Genomic DNA, 23,668 nt, shown 5'->3' on the forward strand with positions numbered 1-23,668 from the left:
GCCCCTGGGAGGATGAGTTTTGAAACCTATCCTGTAACCCTGGGCAACAACTTCCAGAAACCAAGTATCCTGTATGTCTCTCAACCAAGCCTCCGCGAAAAGAGAGAGTCTGCCCCCTACAAGATCCAGTGACGGATGAGGGGCCGCCCCTTCATGCCGATTTTGTCTCGGGGGGCTTCTTGCTCTGCTTGGCCTTATTCCAAGACAGAGGGTTTCCAAGATCCCTTGGACTGCTCTGGCTTCGCAGCAGGTTGCTGTAGTTGGGACTAGTCAGAACGAAAGTTATCATTATAGATATAAAAAATGAAACGATCTTACCAGAATCAACGCCGTGGAGCAGGAACACAGCCTCTCAAGTTTGATAGTGAGTAGCATCGCTCCTGACATGGACTTGAGTGAAGAAAGCAGGCAGTGAAACTTGTCAACACCGATTGCTTAAGGAGCTGTTAAAACGAGACTGGATGGGTTCGCAGAAAGACTCTCCCTACATCTCCAGACCCTAACATTCGTCAATGCTCTCACTGAGAGGCTACCCTCCATAAGAGACTACTCCGAAATCTTCTCTGCCATCCTCCTGTGACGAAAGGCAAAGAGTAACTGGGGGATGAGGGGAGTGGGGGAGGTATTTAAGCCTTTGGCTGGGGTGTCTTTGCCTCCTCCTGGTGGCCAAGTTCTGTATTCCCCACAAGTAATGAATGAAGCCATGGACTCTCCTCGTATTAGATGGGGGAAAAAAAAAGAGTTTTGACAGGTGAATAAGAAAAACCCAGAAAACTAGGCTCTATTTCTGTTTAAATTGAGTGATAGCAAAAATGCTAAGTTCTGTGAAATTCCCGGTAACGAAGGGGTTAAAGAAAACATAAAAAGAAAGCAAATAGCGTACTAGGTTTTCTTGCTAAGAATTTAGAACTTTTTAGTGTAGCTGCTGCTAGTATTTAAGTTTTTCCCCTGTCTACCTGTGGTCACAGGTGCCGCCATGTTGAAATCTATCTTTTACCACATTTCAATTATAACCTGTTTGCACATGTGTAACAAACCTCCTTCAGTTACCTGCAGTGTAAACTAGATTCTATAATGGCGGCACCTATGATTAGAGGGAAGTGTGTGCAATATATTAGTGCCCCTTTAAGTTCTACTGTCGCATGATGTTTGTAGCAAATGTCCTCTAATGAGCAAGAAAATGATAAACTCCCGCCTATGCAGTAGTCTCCAAGCAACTGGTTCAAAAGGCAAAGCTACTCATTTGCCTTCCAGTAGAGCTTACAGCCACCTTGTGCCGCTGTGACAGAAAGTAATGGACAGTGCACAAATTAAGTAAAAAAAAAAAACATAAAAATATCCTTTTAAAAATGATTAATAAAACATATTGCAATGGTTTCTATTTGGTATAACCCGCGGCTAAGTGCTTTTCATTACAACAATGAAACAGACTGTTTTATATCCCTTTAAACAGAAATGGCTGTATGGGAGTGAGAAATTAAATTTTTGCTTACCTGATAAATGTATTTATTTCTTGACACGGTGAGAGTCCAGGGAATCATCAATTACTGTTAGGAATATCACCCCTGGGCAGCAGGAGGAGGCAAAGAGCACTACAGCAAAGCTGATAAGTATCACTTCCCTTCCCACAACCCCCAGTCATTCGACCAAAATAAAAGGAGAGAAAGGAAATAACACAAGGTGCAGAGGTGCCTGAGGTTTATACAAAAAAACTGTCCGTAAACAGGGAGAGCCGTAGATTCACCGTGTCAAGAAATAAATAAATTTATCAGGTAAGCATAAATTTTGTTTTCTTTCTTAAGACACGGTGAGTCCACGGAATCATCAATTACTGTTGGGAATCAATACCCAAATGAGGGCAAGACAGGTAACCTAAACAGAAGGCACTACAGCCTGCAAAACCTTTCTCCCAAAAGAAGCCTCAGCCGAGGCAAAAGTACCAAATTTATAGAATTTAGAAAAAGTGTGCAATGAAGACCAAGTTGCAGCCTTACACATCTATTCTACAGAGGCCTCATTCTTGAAGGCCCAAGAAGAAGACGCCGCCCTAGTGGAATGAGCTGTAATTCTCTCAGGAGGCTGATGTCCAGCAGTCTCATAAGCCATACAAATAACATTTCTCAACCAGAGGGAAAGAGAAGTGGCAGAAACTTTCTGGCTTTTACGGTTACCAGAAAAGCAAACAAACAATGCAGAAGACTGACTAAAATCCTTCGTAGCCTGCAGATAGAATTTAAAGAGCCCGCACAATGTCTAAGTTGTGCAATAAACGTTCCTTATGAGAAGAAGAATTAGCACAGATAGAGGGAACAACAATTTCATGAGACAACCTTAGGAAGAAAAACAAACTTGGTACGGAGAACTGCCTTATCTGCATGACATATGAGATAAGGAGAATCACACTGCAAGCTGAGAGTTCAGAAACCCTCCTAACAGAAGAAATAGCAGTAAGAAACAAAACCTTTCAAGATAATAACTTAATATCTATGGAATGCATAGGCTCAAAGGGAGCCTGTAGCAAAACTTTAAGAACAAAGTTAAGACTCCAAGGTGGAAAAGCTGATTTAAACACAGGCCTGATTCTGTCCAGAGCCTGATAAAAAGATTGCACATCTGGCAAATCTGCAAAACAAACACACAGTACCCCACTACCATAAATTGTGCAGTCGAGTTTTCCAGATGTGGGGAAATCGCAGATGTCAGCGGGCTCGGGGTGCAAATGAACCAGCCTCGCCCAGGGAGAGTCACCTTAGTGATCACGTTTAAGACCCCTCTACCAGGTAAATATGATAGACAAACCCTTCCTTCTCCAGGCCGTCCTGGAGAAAGGCCAAAGCCCCTAGAAATCCTGCCCCTACTTCTAAGAGTAGTCCTGGGATTTATCTCCATCAGGGAATTTACACCATACCTTATGGGAAAAGACACCAGAAACAGGCTGTGAGCCTGAATCATTGTCACAAAGACCAATACAGAAAAACAATGCATTCAATCTCCAAGCAGAAAGCTCCAGAGAAAAACAAAAGTTGGATGAAAGAATGGACCCTGAACTAGAAAGGTCCTTCCTCAGGAACAACCACCAAGGTGGAATAATTAAATTTCCGTTAGGTCTGAATACCAGATTCTGTAAGACTAAGTAGGAACTATCCAAAATACCGATGCTTACTCCTATTTGATACGAGCAATGACTCGTGGAAGGAGAGCAAACTGAGGAACAGGGATCTCAGACTGACAACCCGAGTAACCGCCAGGGTATTTGACCAAACACCATTAACATAACTCGGAAGCTTGGCGTACTGCCATCTCCAACTCCAGCACCCCCCATTTGAGGTTTAGTCTAAAGCAGTGTTTTTCAACCAGTGTGCCGTGGCACACTAGTGTGCCGTGAGAGATCCTCAGGTGTGCCACGGCAGACTGACAACAGTGTGACATATTTTTTAAACTTTGCTTGTTTTTTTACTCCCAGTGCAGGGGTAGTTTGTAGGAGGCATGGCATAACAGCACAATACATACAGTATGTGTGTGTTTGTGTATATGTGTGTGTATATATATATATATATATATATATACACACACACACACACAGACACTGTATTAGGCTACAATGTGTGATTTTTTTTAAATTTTGGGATGGTGGTGTGCCACAGGATTTTTTAATGTAAAAAAGTGTGCCACGGCAAAAAAAAAGTTAAAAATCACTGGTCTAGAGAACACCTCCAGGAGAAGCACCCACTACCCGGGATGAAAAATCTAGCTACTCAAAAACTCCTGAAATGAGAATAGTGGATAAACCACAATGTGATTGTTTGTCCACCGAACAATCCACACCAATAACGGCCAAGGAACTCCAGGTTCCTCCCAGGTGGTTAATGAAAACCACAGAAAAGAAAAACGTTCATCTAGAATCTGGCAACTCGGAAATGACAACTGAGGCCAATCCATCAGAGCATTGAAAAATCGCTCTCCACTCCAAAAAGGATACAGAGAGAGCAGACTCCTCCCAAGTCTTTAGTCACCGACCCAATAGGCTAGCGACTGGGACACCATAACTCAGAAAGGTCTCTGAAAGCATGCGCCCAAGACAGATGCTCCTGAGAAACCTAAATATTCTGTAGAATGAGGGCAACATTCCCGCTACCTCTCGCAAGCTAAGCTAGCGCTCTACCACTAATTCCCCTCTTTGATCCACGGGGAAGAATGTCATGTTGACAGATCTAGATTTACCCTTCGAGACATAGCCACAAGATCCTTGGTCCACTATCTGAACGTGCATAACAGCAGATTCTAAAATGGAATCGAGCAAAGGGACCACATACTCCATACATTAAGCCACTGAAGGGCCAAAATATATAATCCCCTAAGAAAATACCCTTGCAGCTGGAACAAGGGAACTCATTTTCAGATTCATTTCCATCCGAGGAAATGAAGAAAGACAACAAGATCTCTGCATGCAAGGGAACCTCATAAAACTGAAGTGTTTGACAGAAAGCAAAAGTCAGGAACTGAAAACACACGTCCTTCGGGTCTATGGTCACCATGAACTGACCCTCTTGGACCCAAGGAAGAATTGAACCACTGGTTTCCAATTGAAGGACAGTACCCTAAGAAGACTTGTTGAAACACTTAGATCTATCAAGGATGAAAACTCCCATTTGCTCAGGAACCATGAACAGGAATGAATAGAATTCTAAACCCTGTTCCCATATAGGAACGGGTACTATCACTTACAGGAAAGAGAGGTCCCAGACGCACTTCAACAATGCCTCACTGTTATCTGACCTTCAGATAAAATAAGAGGAGGAACCTGCCTCTGGAAGGCATGAAAGAATTATATGCAGAAAACCTGAAATACTATGCCCTCAGCCTATCTGAGACATCTCGTATCCAACAAAGAGATTCAGCCCCCCACCTGAACTTTGATCCCGGATTAGGGCCAACTCCTTTAGGTCTATGGATCCTTTTCCTGACCTATCAGAAAAATTCCTGACAGATCCAAACCAAACAAGGTCTTACCCTTGTAAGGAAGCGCCAGAAGCTAGGACTCTGAGGAAAAATCCACTGAACCCGATATAGCCACAAAGCCTCACGGGCTAGCACAGTGAAGCCATATATATTGGCTCTTGCATGGTAACATCAGAAATAAAGGAATTGGTTAGCTTAAAGAGACACTGAACCCAATTTTTTTTTTCTTTCATGATTCAGATAGAGCAAGCAATTTTAAGCAACTATCTAATTTACTCCTATTATCAATTTTAATTTGTTTTCTTGCTATCTTTATTTGAAAAAGAAGGCATCGAAGCTAAGGAGCCAGCAAATTTTTGGTTCAGAACCATGGACAGCACTTGTTTATTGGTGTTGTCCAATCAGCAAGGACAATCCAGGTTGTTCACCAAAAATGGGCGGGCATCTAAACTTACATTCATGCTTTTCAAATAAATATACCAAGAGAATGAAGAAAATTTGATAATAGGAGTAAATTAGAAAGTTGCTTAAAATTGCATGCTCTATCTAAATCAGGATATCCCAAATGGATCAAACAAGGCGTTGCACCAATAAGATGCCACACTTGCCCTGTAAGCCTTCAGCTTAGACCAATGATCCTGAAAAGAACAGCTACCATCTCTAGGAAGCATAGTTCTCTCGGCCAGAGTAGAAAATTCCTACTACTGAAGGCACTGTGCGTCATGATATTACATGGAGACAGCGACAGGAACATCCTTTTAGAAACAGGAAGAAAAATGGTAAAGGAATAAACTTCCACAGAAGAAGCCTAGCATTTATAAAGATTACTAGATTCGTTAGGGATTGACAACGACAGACGTTTTGGAGTCGCTCCAAAGCGGCCAAAACTTCCTCAACCATTCACAAAGGTGTTCAAGTTTAAATCTGAAGGATACTACTTCAGCATCAGATAAAGAAATTATACTGTCCAAATCTGAGATTTCACCCTCAGAGGCTACTGACGTATCCACCTCATAAGCCCTATGAGGGAGAGAAAACTGAGTAGCAGCAGGCAAAACAGAAACCTTTCTATCTGAATATCTAATCTTCCTCTTGCCATTCCTCTGAAAAGAAGAAAAAAAAACACATATAACGCACAAAATACCACAGCGAGTATCTGAACTGTAAAATCTGCAGGCAAATACACTCCTCCAGGAGATTGAGAGGAACCGAAGAGCACTGTATGTGACGGCAGAAAAGCTTGGGACGAAAGAGGAGAAAGCTGTGGCATTGTCTAAACAGCTTCTCCTGGGAGACATCAGGCTCATAAGGCAAATTATTTATATACTCTAGCAATCTAGTTATACCAATTAAAAAAAAATTGCAGAGAACAATTTTTAGATTTTATCAAGAGAAACATCAGTTAAAAATTGATATACAGGAAAGTAGTCTTATAAATTTGAAACTGAAACTTTACATACTGTATATAGCCACTATACCTTGAAGTATTTCTTTCCCAAAGCACGATAACATTTTATTCCCATCAAGAGAAGAAAATTAAGCGACTGTCACTTTAAAAGAAGTCTTCATGGTGTATGAATCTGAACATCTACAGGCACTCAATCCATGAGAAAGTTCTGCCTAGTGCAAGCTACCACTCAGTACCTATATGCTAGCAAGAAATATGCTAGTAAAAGAACTGCGCTCCCATTTGACAAAGGAAGCAAGGGTGTTATATACTGATTAATTACTGCCTACATAAGGGGCTACAAATCTAATAAGTCTTGCTAGGTAAATGTGAATAAATTAGCTACAAACTGCTCTCCCATTCTAGCAATACTCTTGCATCTAAAAACGACGTGGATCACGCTCCTAACATGAGCGCTCAACCAGCTAAAGATGGTGCTGCTGCACTACTCTGAAAAGAAGGAGGCGGGACCATCACAAGCCGATAATTTTCGTATTCCGCTATTCTAAAATCAACGGCATACTCCAAGAGACGCGGAGGTCTCTGACACAACAGGGCACAAGAAAATTAACGGAGCCTCAGAAATTTTAGAAGGGAAAACAGAATTTATGTTTACCAGATAAATTTCTTTCTCCAACGGTGTGTCCGGTCCACGGCTTCATCCTTACTTGTGGGATATTCTCTTCCCCTACAGGAAATGGCAAAGAGAGCACCCAGCAAGAGCTGTCCATATAGCTCCCCCTCTGGCTCCGCCCCCCAGTCATTCGACCGATGGTTAGGAGAAAAAGGAGAAACTATAGGGTGCCGTGGTGACTGTAGTGTATAGAGAAAGACATTTTTCAAACCTGGTTAAAACCCAGGGCGGGCCGTGGACCGGACACACCGTTGGAGAAAGAAATTTATCAGGTAAACATAAATTCTGTTTTCTCCAACATTGGTGTGTCCGGTCCACGGCTTCATCCTTACTTGTGGGAACCAATACCAAAGCTTTAGGACACGGATGAAGGGAGGGAGCAAACCAGGTTACCTAAACGGAAGGCACCACGGCTTGCAAAACCTTTCTCCCAAAAATAGCCTCCGAAGTAGCATAAGTATCGAATTTGTAAAATTTGGCAAAAGTATGCAGAGAAGACCAAGTCGCTGCCTTACAGATCTGATCAACAGAAGCCTCGTTCTTGAAAGCCCATGTGGAAGCCACAGCTCTAGTAGAATGAGCTGTAATTCGTTCAGGAGGCTGCCGTCCGGCAGTCTCATAGGCCAATCGGATGATGCTTTTCAGCCAAAAAGAAAGAGAGGTAGCAGTAGCTTTCTGCCCTCTCCTCTTACCAGAATACACTACAAACAAAGATGATGTCTGTCTGAAATTCTTTGTTGCTTCTAAATAGAACTTTAAAGCACGGACCACATCTAGATTGTGTAACAAGCGTTCCTTCTTTGAAACTGGATTCGGACACAGAGAAGGAACAACAATTTCCTGGTTAATATTCCTGTTGGAAATGACCTTTGGAAGAAAACCAGGCTTGGTACGTAAAACTACCTTATCTGTATGGAATACCAGATAGGGAGAAGTACACTGCAAAGAAGATAATTCAGAAACTCTTCTAGCAGAAGAAATAGCAACCAAAAACAGAACTTTCCAAGATAGTAACTTAATATCTATGGAATGCATGGGTTCAAACGGAACCCCCTGAAGAACTGAAAGAACTAAATTTAGACTCCAAGGAGGAGTCATGGGTCTGTAAACAGGCTTGATTCTAACTAACGCCTGTACAAACGCCTGTACATCTGGCACTGCTGCCAGACGTTTGTGTAACAAAACAGACAGAGCAGATATCTGTCCTTTTAAGGAACTAGCTGACAAACCTTTATCCAGACCTTCTTGGAGAAAGGAAAGTATCCTAGGGATTTTAATTCTACTCCAAGGGAATCCCTTGGATTCACACCAACGGATATATTTATGGTAAATCTTCCTAGTTACAGGTTTTCTGGCTTGAACCAGAGTATCTATGACTGAATCTGAAAACCCACGCTTAGATAGAATCAAGCGTTCAATTTCCAAGCAGTCAGTTGGAGAGAGACTAGATTTGGATGTTCGAACGGACCTTGTACTAGAAGATCCTGCCTCAAAGGTAGCTTCCATGGTGGAGCCGATGACATATTCACCAGGTCTGCATACCAAGTCCTGCGTGGCCACGCAGGGGCTATTAGAATCACCGAGGCCTGCTCCTGTTTGATCCTGGCTACAAGCCTGGGAAGGAGAGGAAACGGTGGAAATACATAAGCTAGGTTGAACGACCAAGGCGCCACTAATGCATCCACCAGTGTCGCCTTGGGATCCCTGGATCTGGACCCGTATCGAAGAACCTTTGCGTTCTGGCGAGACGCCATCAGATCCATATCTGGAATGCCCCATAGTTGTGTTAACTTAGCAAAAACCTCCGGGTGGAGTTCCCACTCCCCCGGATGAAAAGTCTGACGACTCAAATAATCCGTCTCCCAGTTGTCCACTCCTGGGATGTGAATTGCAGATAGGTGGCAGGAGTGATCCTCCGCCCATTTGATGATCTTGGATACCTCTCTCATCGCTAAGGAACTCTTTGTTCCCCCCTGATGATTGATGTACGCTACAGTCGTCATGTTGTCTGACTGGAACCTTATGAATTTGGCCTTTGCTAGGTGAGGCCACGCCAGGAGCGCATTGAATATCGCTCTCAGTTCTAAAATGTTTATCGGGAGAAGAGACTCTTCTCGAGACCATAGACCTTGAGCTTTCAGAGAGTCCCAGACCGCGCCCCAGCCTAAGAGACTGGCGTCGGTCGTGACAATGACCCATTCTGGTCTGCGGAAACTCATTCCCTGAGACAGGTGATCGTGAGACAACCACCAGCGGAGAGAATCCCTGGTTACCTGGTCTACTTGAATCTGGGGAGACAAGTCTGCATAGTCCCCATTCCACTGATTGAGCATGCACAGTTGTAATGGTCTTAGATGAATTCGAGCAAAAGGAACTATGTCCATTGCTGCAACCATCAATCCAACTACTTCCATGCACTGAGCTATGGAGGGCTGAAGAATAGAGTGAAGAACTTGACAAGCGTTTAGAAGCTTTGACTTTCTGACCTCTGTCAGAAAGATCTTCATTTCTAAAGAATCTATTATTGTTCCCAAAAAGGGAACTCTTGTTGATGGAGACAGGGAACTCTTTTCTACGTTCACCTTCCACCCGTGAGATCTGAGAAAGGCTAGAACAATGTCTGTATGAGCCTTTGCTTTGGAAAGAGACGACGCTTGGATTAGAATGTCGTCTAGGTAAGGTGCTACAGCAATGCCCCTCGGTCGTAGAACCGCTAGAAGGGACCCTAGCACCTTTGTGAAGATTCTGGGAGCAGTGGCTAAACCGAACGGAAGAGCCACGAACTGGTAATGTTTGTCCATGAAGGCGAACCTCAGGAACTGATGATGATCTTTGTGGATAGGAATATGCAGGAAGCCATCCTTTAAGTCCACTGTAGTCATATATTGACCCTCCTGGATTGTTGGTAAAATTGTCCGAATGGTTTCCATTTTGAATAATGGAACTCTGAGGAATTTGTTTAGAATTTTTAGATCCAGAATTGGCCTGAAAGTTCCCTCTTTTTTGGGAACTACAAAACAGGTTTGAGTAAAAACCCAGACCTTGTTCCGCTGTTGGAACTGGGTTTATCACTCCCATTTTTAATAGGTCTCCTACGCAATGTAAGAATGCCTGTCTCTTTATCTGGTCTGAAGATAAGCAAGACATGTGGAACCTTCCCCTTGGAGGAAGTTCCTTGAACTCTAGAAGATACCCCTGAGAGACTATTTCTAGTGCCCAGGGATCCTGAACGTCTCTTGCCCAAGCCTGAGCGAAGAGAGAAAGTCTGCCCCCTACTAGATCCGGTCCCGGATCGGGGGCTACCCCTTCATGCTGTCTTGGTAGCAGCAGCAGGCTTCTTGGCCTGTTTACCCTTGTTCCAGCCTTGCAATGGTTTCCATGCTGGCTTAGGCTGGGAAGAGTTGCCTTCTTGTCTGGAGGCCGCAGAGTTAGGATTTGGTCCGTTCCTGAAATTTTGAAAGGAACGAAAATTAGATTTATTCTTAGCCTTGCAAGGCCTATCCTGTGGGAGGGCATGTCCCTTCCCACCAGTAATGTCTGAAATAATCTCTTTCAATTCCGGCCCGAAAAGGGTCTTACCCTTGAAAGGAATATTAAGCAATTTATTCTTGGACGACACATCCGCCGACCAGGATTTTAGCCAAAGCGATCTGCGCGCCACTATTGCAAACCCTGAATTTTTCGCCGCTAACTTAGCCAATTGGAAAGCGGCATCCAAAATAAAGGAATTAGCCAACTTTAGTGCGTGAATTCTGTCCATGACGTCATCATATGGAGTCTCTTTTTGGAGCGAATTTTCTAGTTCCTCGAACCAAAAATACGCTGCCGAGGTGACAGGAATAATGCACGAGATTGGTTGAAGAAGGAAACCTTGTTGAACAAATATCTTTTTTAGCAATCCTTCCAATTTTTTATCCATAGGATCTTTAAAAGCGCAACTGTCCTCAATAGGAATAGTTGTGCGCTTAGCTAACGTTGACACTGCCCCCTCAACCCTAGGAACCGTTTGCCATGCGTCCCTTCTGGGGTCAACAATGGGGAACATTTTCTTGAATATAGGAGGTGGAACAAAAAGGTATACCTGGCTTTTCCCACTCCTTAGTCACTATATCAGCCACCCGCTTGGGTATCGGAAAGGCATCAGCGTGCACCGGGACCTCTAAGAATTTGTCCATCTTGCACCATTTCTCTGGAATTACCAAAGAATCACAGTCATCAAGAGTAGTTAGGACCTCCTTAAGCAGGGCGCGGAGATGTTCTAACTTAAATTTAAATTTTACGACATCAGTGTCTGCCTGCTGAGAAACTTTTCCTGAATCAGAAATTTCCCCCTCAGACAGGCCCTCCCTCACTGCCAATTCAGATTGATGTGAGGGTATAACTGATAAATTGTCCTCAGCACCAACCTGCTCATCTTCTGTATTTAAAACTGAGCTGTCGCGCTTTCTAGGGTAGGATGGCAGTTTGGATAACAGATTTGCTATTGAATTATCCATTACTGCTGTTAACTGTTGCACAGTAACAAGCATTGGCGCGCTAGATGTACTAGGTATCGCCTGCGCGGGCAAAACTGGTGTTGACACAGAAGGAGAGGATGAGGAACTATCCCCACGACCTTCATTAGAAGAATCATCTTGGGCAATCTTATTTAAATGTGGCAGTACTGTCCATACTTTGTTTGGACGCTATGACACAATTTGCACAAACATTAATTGGGGGAACCACCTTGGCTTTCATACACACAGAACATAAGCTATCTGAAGGTATAGACATGTTAGACAGAATTTGGCAGGCTAATAATGCAATAAAAACGTTTTTAAAGAAAAGCGTTACTGTCCCTTTAAATAATAAACAGGCACACCTTTATTTTTGTTATATTGAAAAACAATGAAGGAAATGTCCGATTTTTACAAAATTTTTACCCCAGAGTCCTAATGCCCTGAAAGTATTGCACACCAAGTTTCAAGACTTTAACCCTTAAAATGAGCAAACCGGAGCTATTTGTTCAATTATACAATTTTAGTACACTACAATCACAGCCACAGCCTTGCTGCGGCTTTTTACCTTCCCTGAGAGTTATTCAGCAATGAAATAAACCTTCCAGAGTCCGTTTTAGGATGCCACAGGACCCCTCACATGAAGCTGCATGCACTGCCATGAAGTAAACTGCGCAATTGAGGCGCGAAAACGGGGCCTCCTTCCTCTGCATACCAGAGTGAAGGGGCCTTCCTGACTGAAATAGCCGTCTAACTCAATGCCAGGCGATAAAAACGTTCCCAAAGTGCTTTTAAGTGCACAAAACACTCTAAATGCCATTAAAATATGAAATAAAACAATCGATTTAGCCCACAATAATGTCAACCAGTGTATAGCCCATTTGTAAGCCTTAATCTGTTATGAGTCTGAGAAAATGGCTTAGTTACCCCTTCAGGGAAAAATGACAGTCTTCTACCATTAACATGCCTTGTTAGAAATATGACTGATCATACCTTGAGCAGAAAAGTCTGCAAACTGTTCCCCCCAACTGAAGTTCTCTGGGCTCAACAGTCCTGCGTGGGAACAGCAATTGATTTTAGTTACTGCTGCTAAAATCATACTCCTCTTTAAACAGAACTCTTCATCCTTTTCTGTTTTAGAGTAAATAGTACAAACCGGCACTATTTTAAAATAACAAACTCTTGATAGAAGAATACAAAACTACAACTAACACCACATACTCTTTACCATCCCCGTGGAGATGCTACTTGTTCAGAGCGGCAAAGAGAATGACTGGGGGGCGGAGCCAGAGGGGGAGCTATATGGACAGCTCTTGCTGGGTGCTCTCTTTGCCATTTCCTGTAGGGGAAGAGAATATCCCACAAGTAAGGATGAAGCCGTGGACCGGACACACCAATGTTGGAGAAAAGAAGCTTTTAAAAATTGATTTAACAAAGACCGATATAGCTCTTTAGACAGTTATAGGAATTGCGCCCTCATTCAAACTCACGCTCTCCTAATGAACACACAGCAGGACCTGAAACTGAATAAAAAAAACTTAAAAGGTCTAACCGCTATCTGTAACACAGAGCCGCTGTTATTTAATGTGCACCCAAACATAAAGTACACTTAAAACGAGTAATCTGAGCCACAAAGGAGGATTGACTCCTTCCTCTCCACAGTTACATACATTTCAGTGCCTGCCCCTGCCAGAAAAAAAAACCTTCTCAATGAAGGAATTTATGTCCCACATTAAGTGCAGCATCAGCCTAGAGTCCTTAACCTCTGCAGTGCCAGCATCCTAGCCCCAGAAGACAAAAGGCACTTACCTGCACATCCAGCTGTCCGGCAGGACAATTCACCCGGTATGAAAGGATGCCGCTCCTCACAGAGACCTGTGGAAAATAGAAAGATCAGAGTAAACATCAGGCTTTCTATACCAGGGCAGCAACATGTTAGGAACTTGTGAGGTGGGCCTTGCCGCGTTTTCCTAACTGCTTTAAAGCCACCACTGCCCTGCTGAAGAGACTAACGTGGAGTACGGTTAGACCCAGATTGTGATGGAAGATCAGAGCAAGCCTGCCCTGGCTTCAAAACAAAAACATCTTGAAAGAAGAATCTTTATCAGACACCTAATTACTTTACCACCTCCTTGCACTAGAGGCAAAGAGAATGACTAGGGGTTGTGGGAAGGGAAGTGATACTTAACAGCTTTGCTGTGGTGCTCTTCGCCTCCTCCTGCTGGCCAGGAGTGATATTCCCAACAGTAATTGATGATTCCGTGGGCTCACTGTGTCTTAAGAAAGAAAACATGATTATCTTGCTGTTAAAGCTACATTCTAATATAAAACAGCATTTTTGCATTTGTGACCCCAGTTAACTACATGTTTTATCCTTGTAATGTGGATAAATCAAAAGATAGAGTGTAGCTCCCAAGCAGAGCATGGCTGATGATTGGTGGGTCGAGCATCTGGCACTTCTGATTAGCTTGTCAGTGATTTTCTGCACAGGAGCTACAAGCACTGCACTTATTTGTGCTGCTGCTCACAATAAGTTCAATAAAAATATATAACACTTGTGCAAGAAGGTCTGACATGGTACTTATGTTGTAACAAACTGTGATGACAGATAATATGTAGATAAAATACCGTGTTTGCCAGTTCTGTACGGCCTCCCCCTGCTCTCTGGGAAGGTAGGCCTCATGCTGAAATTCATTTGGAAATAATATGCAGTCATGGCGAGGATCCCGAAGCAGGGAACGTAACTTCTTATACTGCCTGAAACACAAAGATTATAGCGAGTTTGTTTATTTCTTATTATTAGTGTAATCACAGACACAGAAACAAAGAGTTAAAGGGATAATACAATGTTCTAAGGAGCTTGAACTGCACTTTGTGTTAATAGGGCCATAATAGTCAGAGTGTTACATGCTTTTATTTTGAAGATGTAATTTTCAGACTATTGACACCCATTTTTTTTTCCTTTCATGATTCAGATAGATCATGATACTTTAAATAACTTTCTAACTTACTTCTATTATCAATATTTCTATGTCCTCTTGGTATCTTTTGTTAAAAAGCAGAGACATAATGCTTTGGAGCTGGACATTTCTGGAGCACTATATGACAGCAGTTGCAAGGATGTTATCAATTTGCAAGAGCCCTAGATAGAGGCACTATTTCCTGCCATGTAGTGCTCCAGATGCCTACCTAGGTATCTCTTCAACACCGAATATCAAGGGAACAAAGACAATTTGATAAGAGAAGTAAATTGGAAACTTTTTTAAAATTTGCCTGAATCACAAAATAAATTTGTGGGCTTCAAATCCCTTTAAGAGGAAGTGCTATGTTGGCAATTCATGTATATCCCTGCATGTCAAGGATTAAAAAAAAAATAATAATTATACGATCATCCCAAATGCTCTCTATATTCTTACTTATGTGATAGGAGATAAAGAACAAATTATTCCTAATCATATTTCAGAAAAATGAAAGTTAATAAAAATATAAAAAGCAGCAAAACCACAAGTCAATATTTGTTAGCTACGGCTTCCCTGAGCATGGCTTTCAGAATGTATTCTGTTCATTTAACTTCATGAAACGGTAGCGTTACAAGGCTTACCAAGGCCTATATGTGAACAGAAATCATTACACAAATCAAATGTGTTTCAGAGATAAAGTGCATATTTATCATTCCGATGGCCACTTTGGATAAAACCCTGTCAGAAGAGGATATAATGGATGTTAATTGTGATTCTATATCCTTAGTTCTGAACTGTGAGGCTTTTAAATGGGTGCAATGCAGGAGGAATAGATACTGTATTAGTTGGATAGTGGTTACATTAACTTATTTATTGCTTTGGAATGTGCTATGCAACAGTTATAAAATGATGAAGGCTTTTTATATGTAAATACAAGGTCAATTGTAAATAACAAAACCCTGCTCCAGCCTGTTCTCCGGTAACAAAGACAGAACTGCAGTCTGTTTTCTACACATCGCTATAACATTAATTGCTCCTGATGTACTAAAATACAAACAAAATGTATATCCAACACCAACTTGAATAAAAAGTGACCTTTATACCTGACTTGGCTCAGCTCAGTAGAAAATCAGCAACATTTCGGGTTATCAGCCCTTAATCAAGTTTGGGCTTAAACACAGCAGCGTGGCTAAGGGCTGATAATCCGAAACGTTGCTGATTGTTTACTGACCCAGGTCACTTTTTATTCCAGTTGGTGCAGGAGAGACTTTTTGTTTGTATGTGGTACAGTGGACCCTCTAAGCTGCCACGCATTATACATAGTTGGAGGTGGGTGCTGAATCCAAGACATATTTTGTGAAACCAATATGTCATGGAATAAACTCGCCATAATATCACAAGTGTAAACTTTTAAAACCTTATAGAACAAGAAAATTAAAATGAAAAGAAAAACTCCCTCTATAGAACAGCTGCATTAACATATGCAAAAAGAAAACAAACTGTTAAAGAGAAATAAAAGAAAACCAAGACAACCTTATCCCCTCTTAAATAATGAGACACAACCGTGAGGCAGCACACGTCACAGGGGCAATAGTCTTTATGAATTCCGCATGCTGGGGCAAAATAGAGGTGACAAATCCCAGCCTTGTCTCTGAATGCCCCAGGATGCACACAGTCAGATTCTAAAAGATACAACTGTTCTGTATTGCTAGATGTGTTAAATATCATGTATTGGGCACCTCACTAAACTATAAGGAGGTACCAGCAAGAATGCTCGCTAAGGGCTGAAAAACACAGGTAAAACAATGCTCAATGATTTTCAGACATGATCTCCCTTTCACACGATCCCATTGCAACCTCACAATTGTTTATGAATGTAGGCCAATAAGAAAGGCAGTGTCTTTTTTTTCTTTTAAATTCCAATTAAACAAAATGTTCTTGGAAACCAACAGAATGGACAGAGTGAATAATTTACTGAAGGGTCCCTCAAATATCACCTTTCCACAGATCATTTTCAGATTCACCAGAGCTTATCTCTCTCTAATAAATCTGCAACACAAAAATATCATGCTTGGGAGAGGTCAGCAAAGCCAAAGAGACTGTTCTGACCCAAGTCGTTTGTCTAGAGAATTTGTGCTACCAAATAATGCTGTCATTTACAACAAATAAATACTAGGTCTGTCTTCCGATGAGAAGTTTTTGTGACCTATTCTCTTTGTTGTTATACTATATTTAGGTTACTTTAATAGAAAGTGATTAATACCACTTTGAAGTTAGAGCTGCAACTGCAGGTGTGAATTTACAAACTATGTCGTCAATCACAATCCTTTAGAAAGGTTTGTCTATGATTTTTCGACAAAATTCACCATTAAAGTATTTGGGGATTTTTGAAGCTAACTCATTGGATAAGCTTTTCTAAAGGATAATTACACTTTTACACCCCAGCATTGGTCTGATTTGAATATTCCTAAAACTACTTGGATTTTGAACTTCTAAGAAGAAACCAACCAACCTTTGTGTGGCTACCCAACTATAAATACCCTCATTAAAGGAGATATGAAACCATGTCAAAGGAATATTAAGCCCAAATCATTTCTTCTGTGATTTAGAGCATACAATGTTTAAAAATTTCCAACTTACTTCTATTTTTAAATTTGTTTTGCTCCCATTGGTATTCTTTGTTGCAGAGATACCTAGGTAGGTATCTAGAGCACTACATGGCAGGAAATAGTGCTGCTATCCAGTGCTCTTGCAAAACTAAGAACATTTGATAATAGAAGTAAATAGAAAGTTGTTTAAAAATGGCATGTTCTATCTGAATTATGAAAGAAAAATGTTGGGTTTTGTGATGGTTCCACCAATCACATAGATGATTGAAAGTTTCTGGACATTGTGTAACAGCGCCATTTATTGGTAGAAGATTCATCACTGAAATGTGTACTGGGGAAGGGAGATTCAGGGGTGCATAAACAATAAAACTCACAACCATACGTTTGCATTGTCACCCTATGCAATATATGCAAATAAGCCTTTTCTCAGTACACATTTAAGTGGTGAAACTTCTACCAATAGATGGCGCTGTTATACAATGTCCAGATACTTTCAACCAGTGTTAATTTTGACAGCAAATTTTGATTTAGTTTTAGTCGAAGTCTTTTAACTAAAATGCCTTTTTTAGTTCAAGTCATATCTTAGTCATCTGAACTGTTTTAGTTTAGTTTTAGTCGACTAAATCTCCAATAGATTTTAGTAGACTAAAATCTAATTGGTTTAGTTAAACGGTAATGCAGAATAAGCATTATTACTAATCATTTCTCTAGAACTTACAAACTCATTATATACTCCTGCAGTAAAGGTTTATTAACCTGTTTTTATTTATGGTATTAAGGTTTAACCATGCAATACAGATATAACACATTTAACTGTTGTGGTATATAACATCTTTATCTTAAAATAAATAAAAAAAGAAGATAGTCTTGCGTTTTTAGTTTTTTTTTGTTTTCTTACAAAAGAGCAGTAATTAGATATGGATTGATTTTAACACCTTGCATAAAGTGTTAATTTTGACAGCAAATTTTGTTTTAGTTTTAGTCATAGTCTTGACTAAAATGCTATTTTAGTTTTAGTCGTATGTTAGTCATCAAAATTGTTTTAGTCAACAAAATTAACACTGCTTTCTTTCTTAAGATATGGAGAGTCCACAACGTCATTCAATAGAGGGCGCTGTGTTACCCCCTGTCCCCTCTCAAAGGTTTGATGTCCCTTTAAATCAAAGTAAACCTAAAAAGAAACAGATTGGGAACACAATAAAGTGGATAATATTAACAGCACATGGCCCCCAATGATCTATTTTACCTGAAATGTATTAAATTGATTACAAATAGCTTCTTGGTGGTGGTGGGGGGGGGGGGTTATAAGGAGAAGTACTAAAATTTTCATTTTCAATTAGTATTCTGTAAGCATACAAACAAAAATAAGATAAGGTAGCTTTGTTTGTTTGTATAAAGAGTGATAATGTAAGGATCTCCCTGAAAGCTCAACCCATTTTAATGGGTTGCCATTTCAAAGTACAAAACCAGCTAGTTCATATATTCGTTAATAAACCTAAATGAATAATTTCCCATACATTTTATACTCTACAGCTGCTATAACAAGTCATTAGAAACACATTAAGGGGAATCCAGTTCTACAGTACACTGTCCCTTTGTGGGGTCTCTATAGGGGGGCCTGGTGAGTCCAGGCTCTATCTGCATTTTTCTGGTCCCTCTGTGTGTCCCCTGCTAAAACAGGGCTTACAGTGTTTGGAGAAGGGTTTCCGACATAGCCACTACAGCGCTGCTGAACAGAAAAAACTGCAACCATATTGCAGGAAGCGCATTTTCTCTGGTGCTCAGACTAACCAAGGGGGGAGCATGTCACAGTCACAAAGAAGCAGAAAACAATCAGAAAGGCCACTGCTGAAATGGGGGCCTAGCCACAGCATTTGCCTAGGGGCCAAGTGAGATCTAGTTACACGTCTGGTTTCAGTTTAAAACCGCTTCTACTTCACATTTTTTCAGGCAAACAAATTTCAATTTTTTTTTAGTGCTGCCCTTTTACAATTGTATATATTTTTGTATAGGGCAGGTTATATTGCTACATAACATGGGCTCCATTTATGAAGCTGCAGTAGCAGCTTCGGAGCCCCTTTGGCTGCAGTCTCTGCTTGCGTGAGATTGGCTGGGGGGGGGGCGTTGCACGCTTCCCATTGTGTGCAATGATAAATGCAGGCAGCAATACACTATGCCGGGCAGACAGATGTGAAGATATATGCCCCTGTCCACCCGCTTGTTGTTAAATCTGGGCCTATATAGCAGTGTTGCAAAGATATTGAATTAAAGGGACACTAAACACTTCATACACTTCCCCCAGTAGGTGCTACCATTTTGGAACCTAGGTTATACGGCAGGTATCTGAAGGAGAGTTACTGCACATGTGCAAACACACCGGCACTGAAATGTAGTTAAAGATAGAATTCAACAAAGCAGCACACATGACTAGAGGGAAGCATGGAATGACCTCAATACTAAGCTTATAAAATGTATTTAGTGTTTAATGTCCCTTTAATATTAAAGGATTGAAGCGATGAAACTGTTCAATAATTATGAAAAAGTGAACTCTAGAAGTTACAAGTCAATTAAACTTTCATGATTCAGATACAGCAACTTTCCAATTTACTTATTTTATAAAACATACTTTGTTTTCTTGGTATTCTTTGTTGTAGGGTAAACATGGGTAAGCTGAAGGGGAGTGCAAGTCTTTAGCAATCTATGGCAGCAGTGTTTGCAACAATGTATAACATTACTATGAACATTGCTGAGAACACAGCTGCCAGACGGCTAAAAACATGTGCATTTAAAAGTACTCTTTAACAAAGAATACCAGTCCAGGAGAACTAAGCAAATAAAAATAAAAGTAAATTGAATAGTGGATTAATGTGCCATGCCCTATTAAATCAAGTTTAGTTTAATTTTGACTTTACCGTCTATTCAACAAGAAATACTATATAAAAGCAAATATATTTAATTGGGGGCTTGTGTTGTAATTACATAAAATGCATAAGCCATAATTATGGTATATAATGATAGCAATGGTAAACTGAATAAAATATGTGTGTGAATATATATATATATATATATATATATATATATATATATATATATATATATATATATATATATACACACACACACACACACACTCTTTCAATATATATATATATATATATATATATATATATATATATATATATATATATATATATATATATATATATATATATATATATATATATATATATATATATATATATATATATATATATATATACACACACACACACACACACTCTTTCAATCTTCAGACGTTTTCGGGGATGCTGATGAAGGGGATATCATCCCCGAAAACGTTACAATAAAATAATTTTGTTTTTGTGAAGAAGTCCTGTGAGTGCAATCTTGTGTTGGGATATATATATATATTCCTTAATATAAATGATTGTATGAGCAATTAAATACTGTCTACAGCCAGCAATACTAAAAGGGATTGCACCTTCAGTGTCTGCCAAAAGCTATTCTCGTACAGTGGCCGTATTTCTCAAAGACGAAAGCTTTCCTGAAGTGACATTAGATTTAAAAGATGCATTTTGTTTCAGGCTCGCATTTGATCTGTGTATTGATTTCTTGCATTCAAATTGATTGGAAGGGGCAATCAGTTAAACAGCTGAACGGCCTTGCTTAATCTGCATTTTCATCACAGGCCAAAGTAAGTAAGCAATGAAAACTACTCAATCCCAACTCAGAGAGGCCACACTGCACTTCTAATATATAGACTAAATTAGCAGATGCACATGTAAAAACCGACATGGAAATTGTGCGAATGAAAATACAGCATAACCATACTACATACTGTCGGGGCCTCTTAGTGAGGACAGTGTAAAAGGGACAGCAAATGTTAGACTAAGGTGAAGCTCAATAGATTAATATATCCTTAAACCATATAACCAACAGCCCTATAAATAATAATCAAACTTGCAGGATTTGATGTTTAATTTACAGCTAGCTCCTCATCTGTATCTCTTGGCAAAGTTTTTTTTTATTATTATTATTATTATTATAAGAACCAGGGGTAAATAGTTACAACTGCTTACTACAATATATTTGACATGGCACTCTGACAGTGCTGCAGTACATGCACAGTATGTTGCAGGACGCCCTCAGACTAAGCAGTAAAGGGCCGTTAATACACTATCTAAAATATATTGGGGCAAGCAGTTAATTTCTAACTGGTACAGTTTTAAGGAACAAAAAGACATGGCTTAAAACAGCCATTAACTGAAAGAATCAGTTGATATATCTATTTATACAATGCGGTGGCGGCAATCCTGACCCTGCAGACCTTGCAATGGGGGCCCCACAGTTAAGAGGGGCCTGCTGCCTGGCCAGTTTCCCCAGTGAGAAACACGTCATAATGAGAATGCCTAAAATATGTAGGGAGGAAACAGCGCAGGGAGGTAGCTTGGTAAGCAGTGTTGGCGGTGGACTGGAGCTGCACATTGCCACTATCTGAGCAAGTGATCTAGCATCTCTGCTTTGTACTATGAGCAGGTAGGTGGTGCAGGAAGGAGGGAATGTTATGTTGTGTCATATACTATGTTTAAACCTTTTAGGCTGGAAGTCTGCAGCACTGTCGTTTAAAGGGTTCCTCAGCCTCCGTGTATTTACTCTGTAGTCCAGGTCTTTGTAAGACACACACATCTGCTCAGTGCTCCATCAGACTGTCTTTTTATGGACTGGGCCAAGAGAAGAAGTCCAACATATGCGTGAAAGAAAAGGGCCTGGGAGGGTGAATGAGTGCTGGCCCGTGCTCATCATTATCTAAGTTGTGTTACTAGTGCTAAAGTAAGAATCATGCAGCACTACAGGAGAGGTGAAATGTTCATAGTGCACAGGATCTCTGTCAGCACTGAGAGAACATGCACCCAGCAACAGAGTTTCACAACTCCAAAATAACAGTGTCCCCACTGCACCTACTCTCACTGTCAAGTATAGTCACAACCCTGCCCCTGTATATCATTGAGGCTTGGCTTAAAGGTAACCCCATAAATCTAGCTCCTGGGGGGGCCTAAAAAAAAAAAAATGTGTTCTGTCCCAATGCAATGTTTATAAAGTTAAAATTAAAGTAGAATTATAACGTGCTTCTTTTTCATTATGTATGAATGACAATAAGTGGATGAGGATCTCAAGCGATCTTAAAGATACATTAAACATCTTGAGAATGCTATTCAATATTTAATTATGTATAGTATAAAAAAAAAAAAAAAAAAACTTTACAATATACTTTTATTAGGTATTTTCCCTCTTTTTTCTGTCATTTAACGTTGTGGGCTTTCCAATTCCTGCTAAAAGTGTCCTTAATTTGTCTCAGCAGAGAAGCAAACCTATATTACATCATGGCAGCATCAATTGCTTTATGGATTTTACACTTACATTTTCTTAATATTTAAAAAAACAAAATTTAAGAAATTAAATCTGCATATTACTCTTAGTCTAATAGTCTAGCTAGCGTTTATGAGTTTAATGTCTCTTATAAAAAAAAAAAACTGTCATTCAAATAAAAGGGCAGTATTTAAACATAAATAGCCAGAAAAAAAAAAATGATTACATAATTGAAACTAAAATATAGCAGTATCAGTTGTGTACTCCCTGCTAATGCGAACAGGCTTATATACACTTCTTTCTAATGCTATATAAAAACACACACACAGTGGCAACTACTAGGTGTTTGTGTGTGCTGAGGTATGTCTGAATAATTTGCTTGCACTTTAATATTTTGATCACACTAGTGTCCATCCAGAGTAAGACTGTAGCCCTTGAACCTTTTTGTGACAATACGTGTGGTAATTCATTCTGTGAGAGTATACAATTACCCACATTTGAGAGGGTTCACCTAATCATAGTGGTAAATTACTACAGGGATCTATTTTACAGAAAGTTCTACAATGGGCTTCTCAGTTTTAGGCCAGGTACCCCGTGTTAGTGAATTTTGATCCACTTGTATGGACCATTCATTGATATTCTCAGACACCTCTGCAGTCCATATTTGTTTTTGAACTATAAACTTTTTAAATGAGGTTATTTGTATACCCATTTTTAGAATCTGGGTTAATTTTTTTTTCTCTCTCTTTTTTGGTCTCATCTATATGTACAATTTGCACTGCTATTTAGCATTAACAAGTGTGCGCCTAAAAGGCGTTTCTTTTTGGCATAAATAAAAGTCATGATGTCAGAATATTTCAACAACAGTAACGTAAGGTAGCACATACTCTAGAAAAGAATTACTTTTACCAAATAACGTCTGCTCCTGTTCCTGAGTTAGTAAGTACCATTTTAAAAGTTCCTGTTGAAAGCTAGACCTCCAAACTATACATAGCAAACATTATTTCTATAATAAACATGAAGTCACATTTTAAAATTGTGCATTTGTGATAATGTGCATCAAATATAAAACCTGGTTTCAGTTATTCTTTCACTATATTACTGTTTAAATCAATCAATAAGCCTGAGCCTCTTTAAATGTAAAATAAATTAAGCAAAATCAACATATGAGTTCTAATTTAGATCAGGATCAGTTA

The 23,668-nt window shown here is 40.1% G+C and overlaps 1 protein-coding gene and 1 pseudogene across 1 annotated transcript in view; both read right to left on the reverse strand.

The window, feature by feature from the left end:
- The window catches only part of DIS3L (DIS3 like exosome 3'-5' exoribonuclease), a 221,665-nt gene that overhangs the window by 192,548 nt on the left and 5,449 nt on the right, over positions 1-23,668 (reverse strand). Inside the window, exon 3 of the mRNA XM_053718530.1 lies at positions 14,165-14,293. Within this exon, the coding sequence (XP_053574505.1) occupies positions 14,165-14,293 (129 nt within the window). The remainder of the gene's footprint in view (positions 1-14,164; positions 14,294-23,668) is intronic.
- On the reverse strand, positions 2,614-2,788 carry LOC128665294 (uncharacterized; annotated as a pseudogene).

The sequence above is a fragment of the Bombina bombina genome, chromosome 6 (genome assembly GCF_027579735.1).
Source record: "Bombina bombina isolate aBomBom1 chromosome 6, aBomBom1.pri, whole genome shotgun sequence".
Lineage (NCBI taxonomy): Eukaryota > Metazoa > Chordata > Amphibia > Anura > Bombinatoridae > Bombina > Bombina bombina.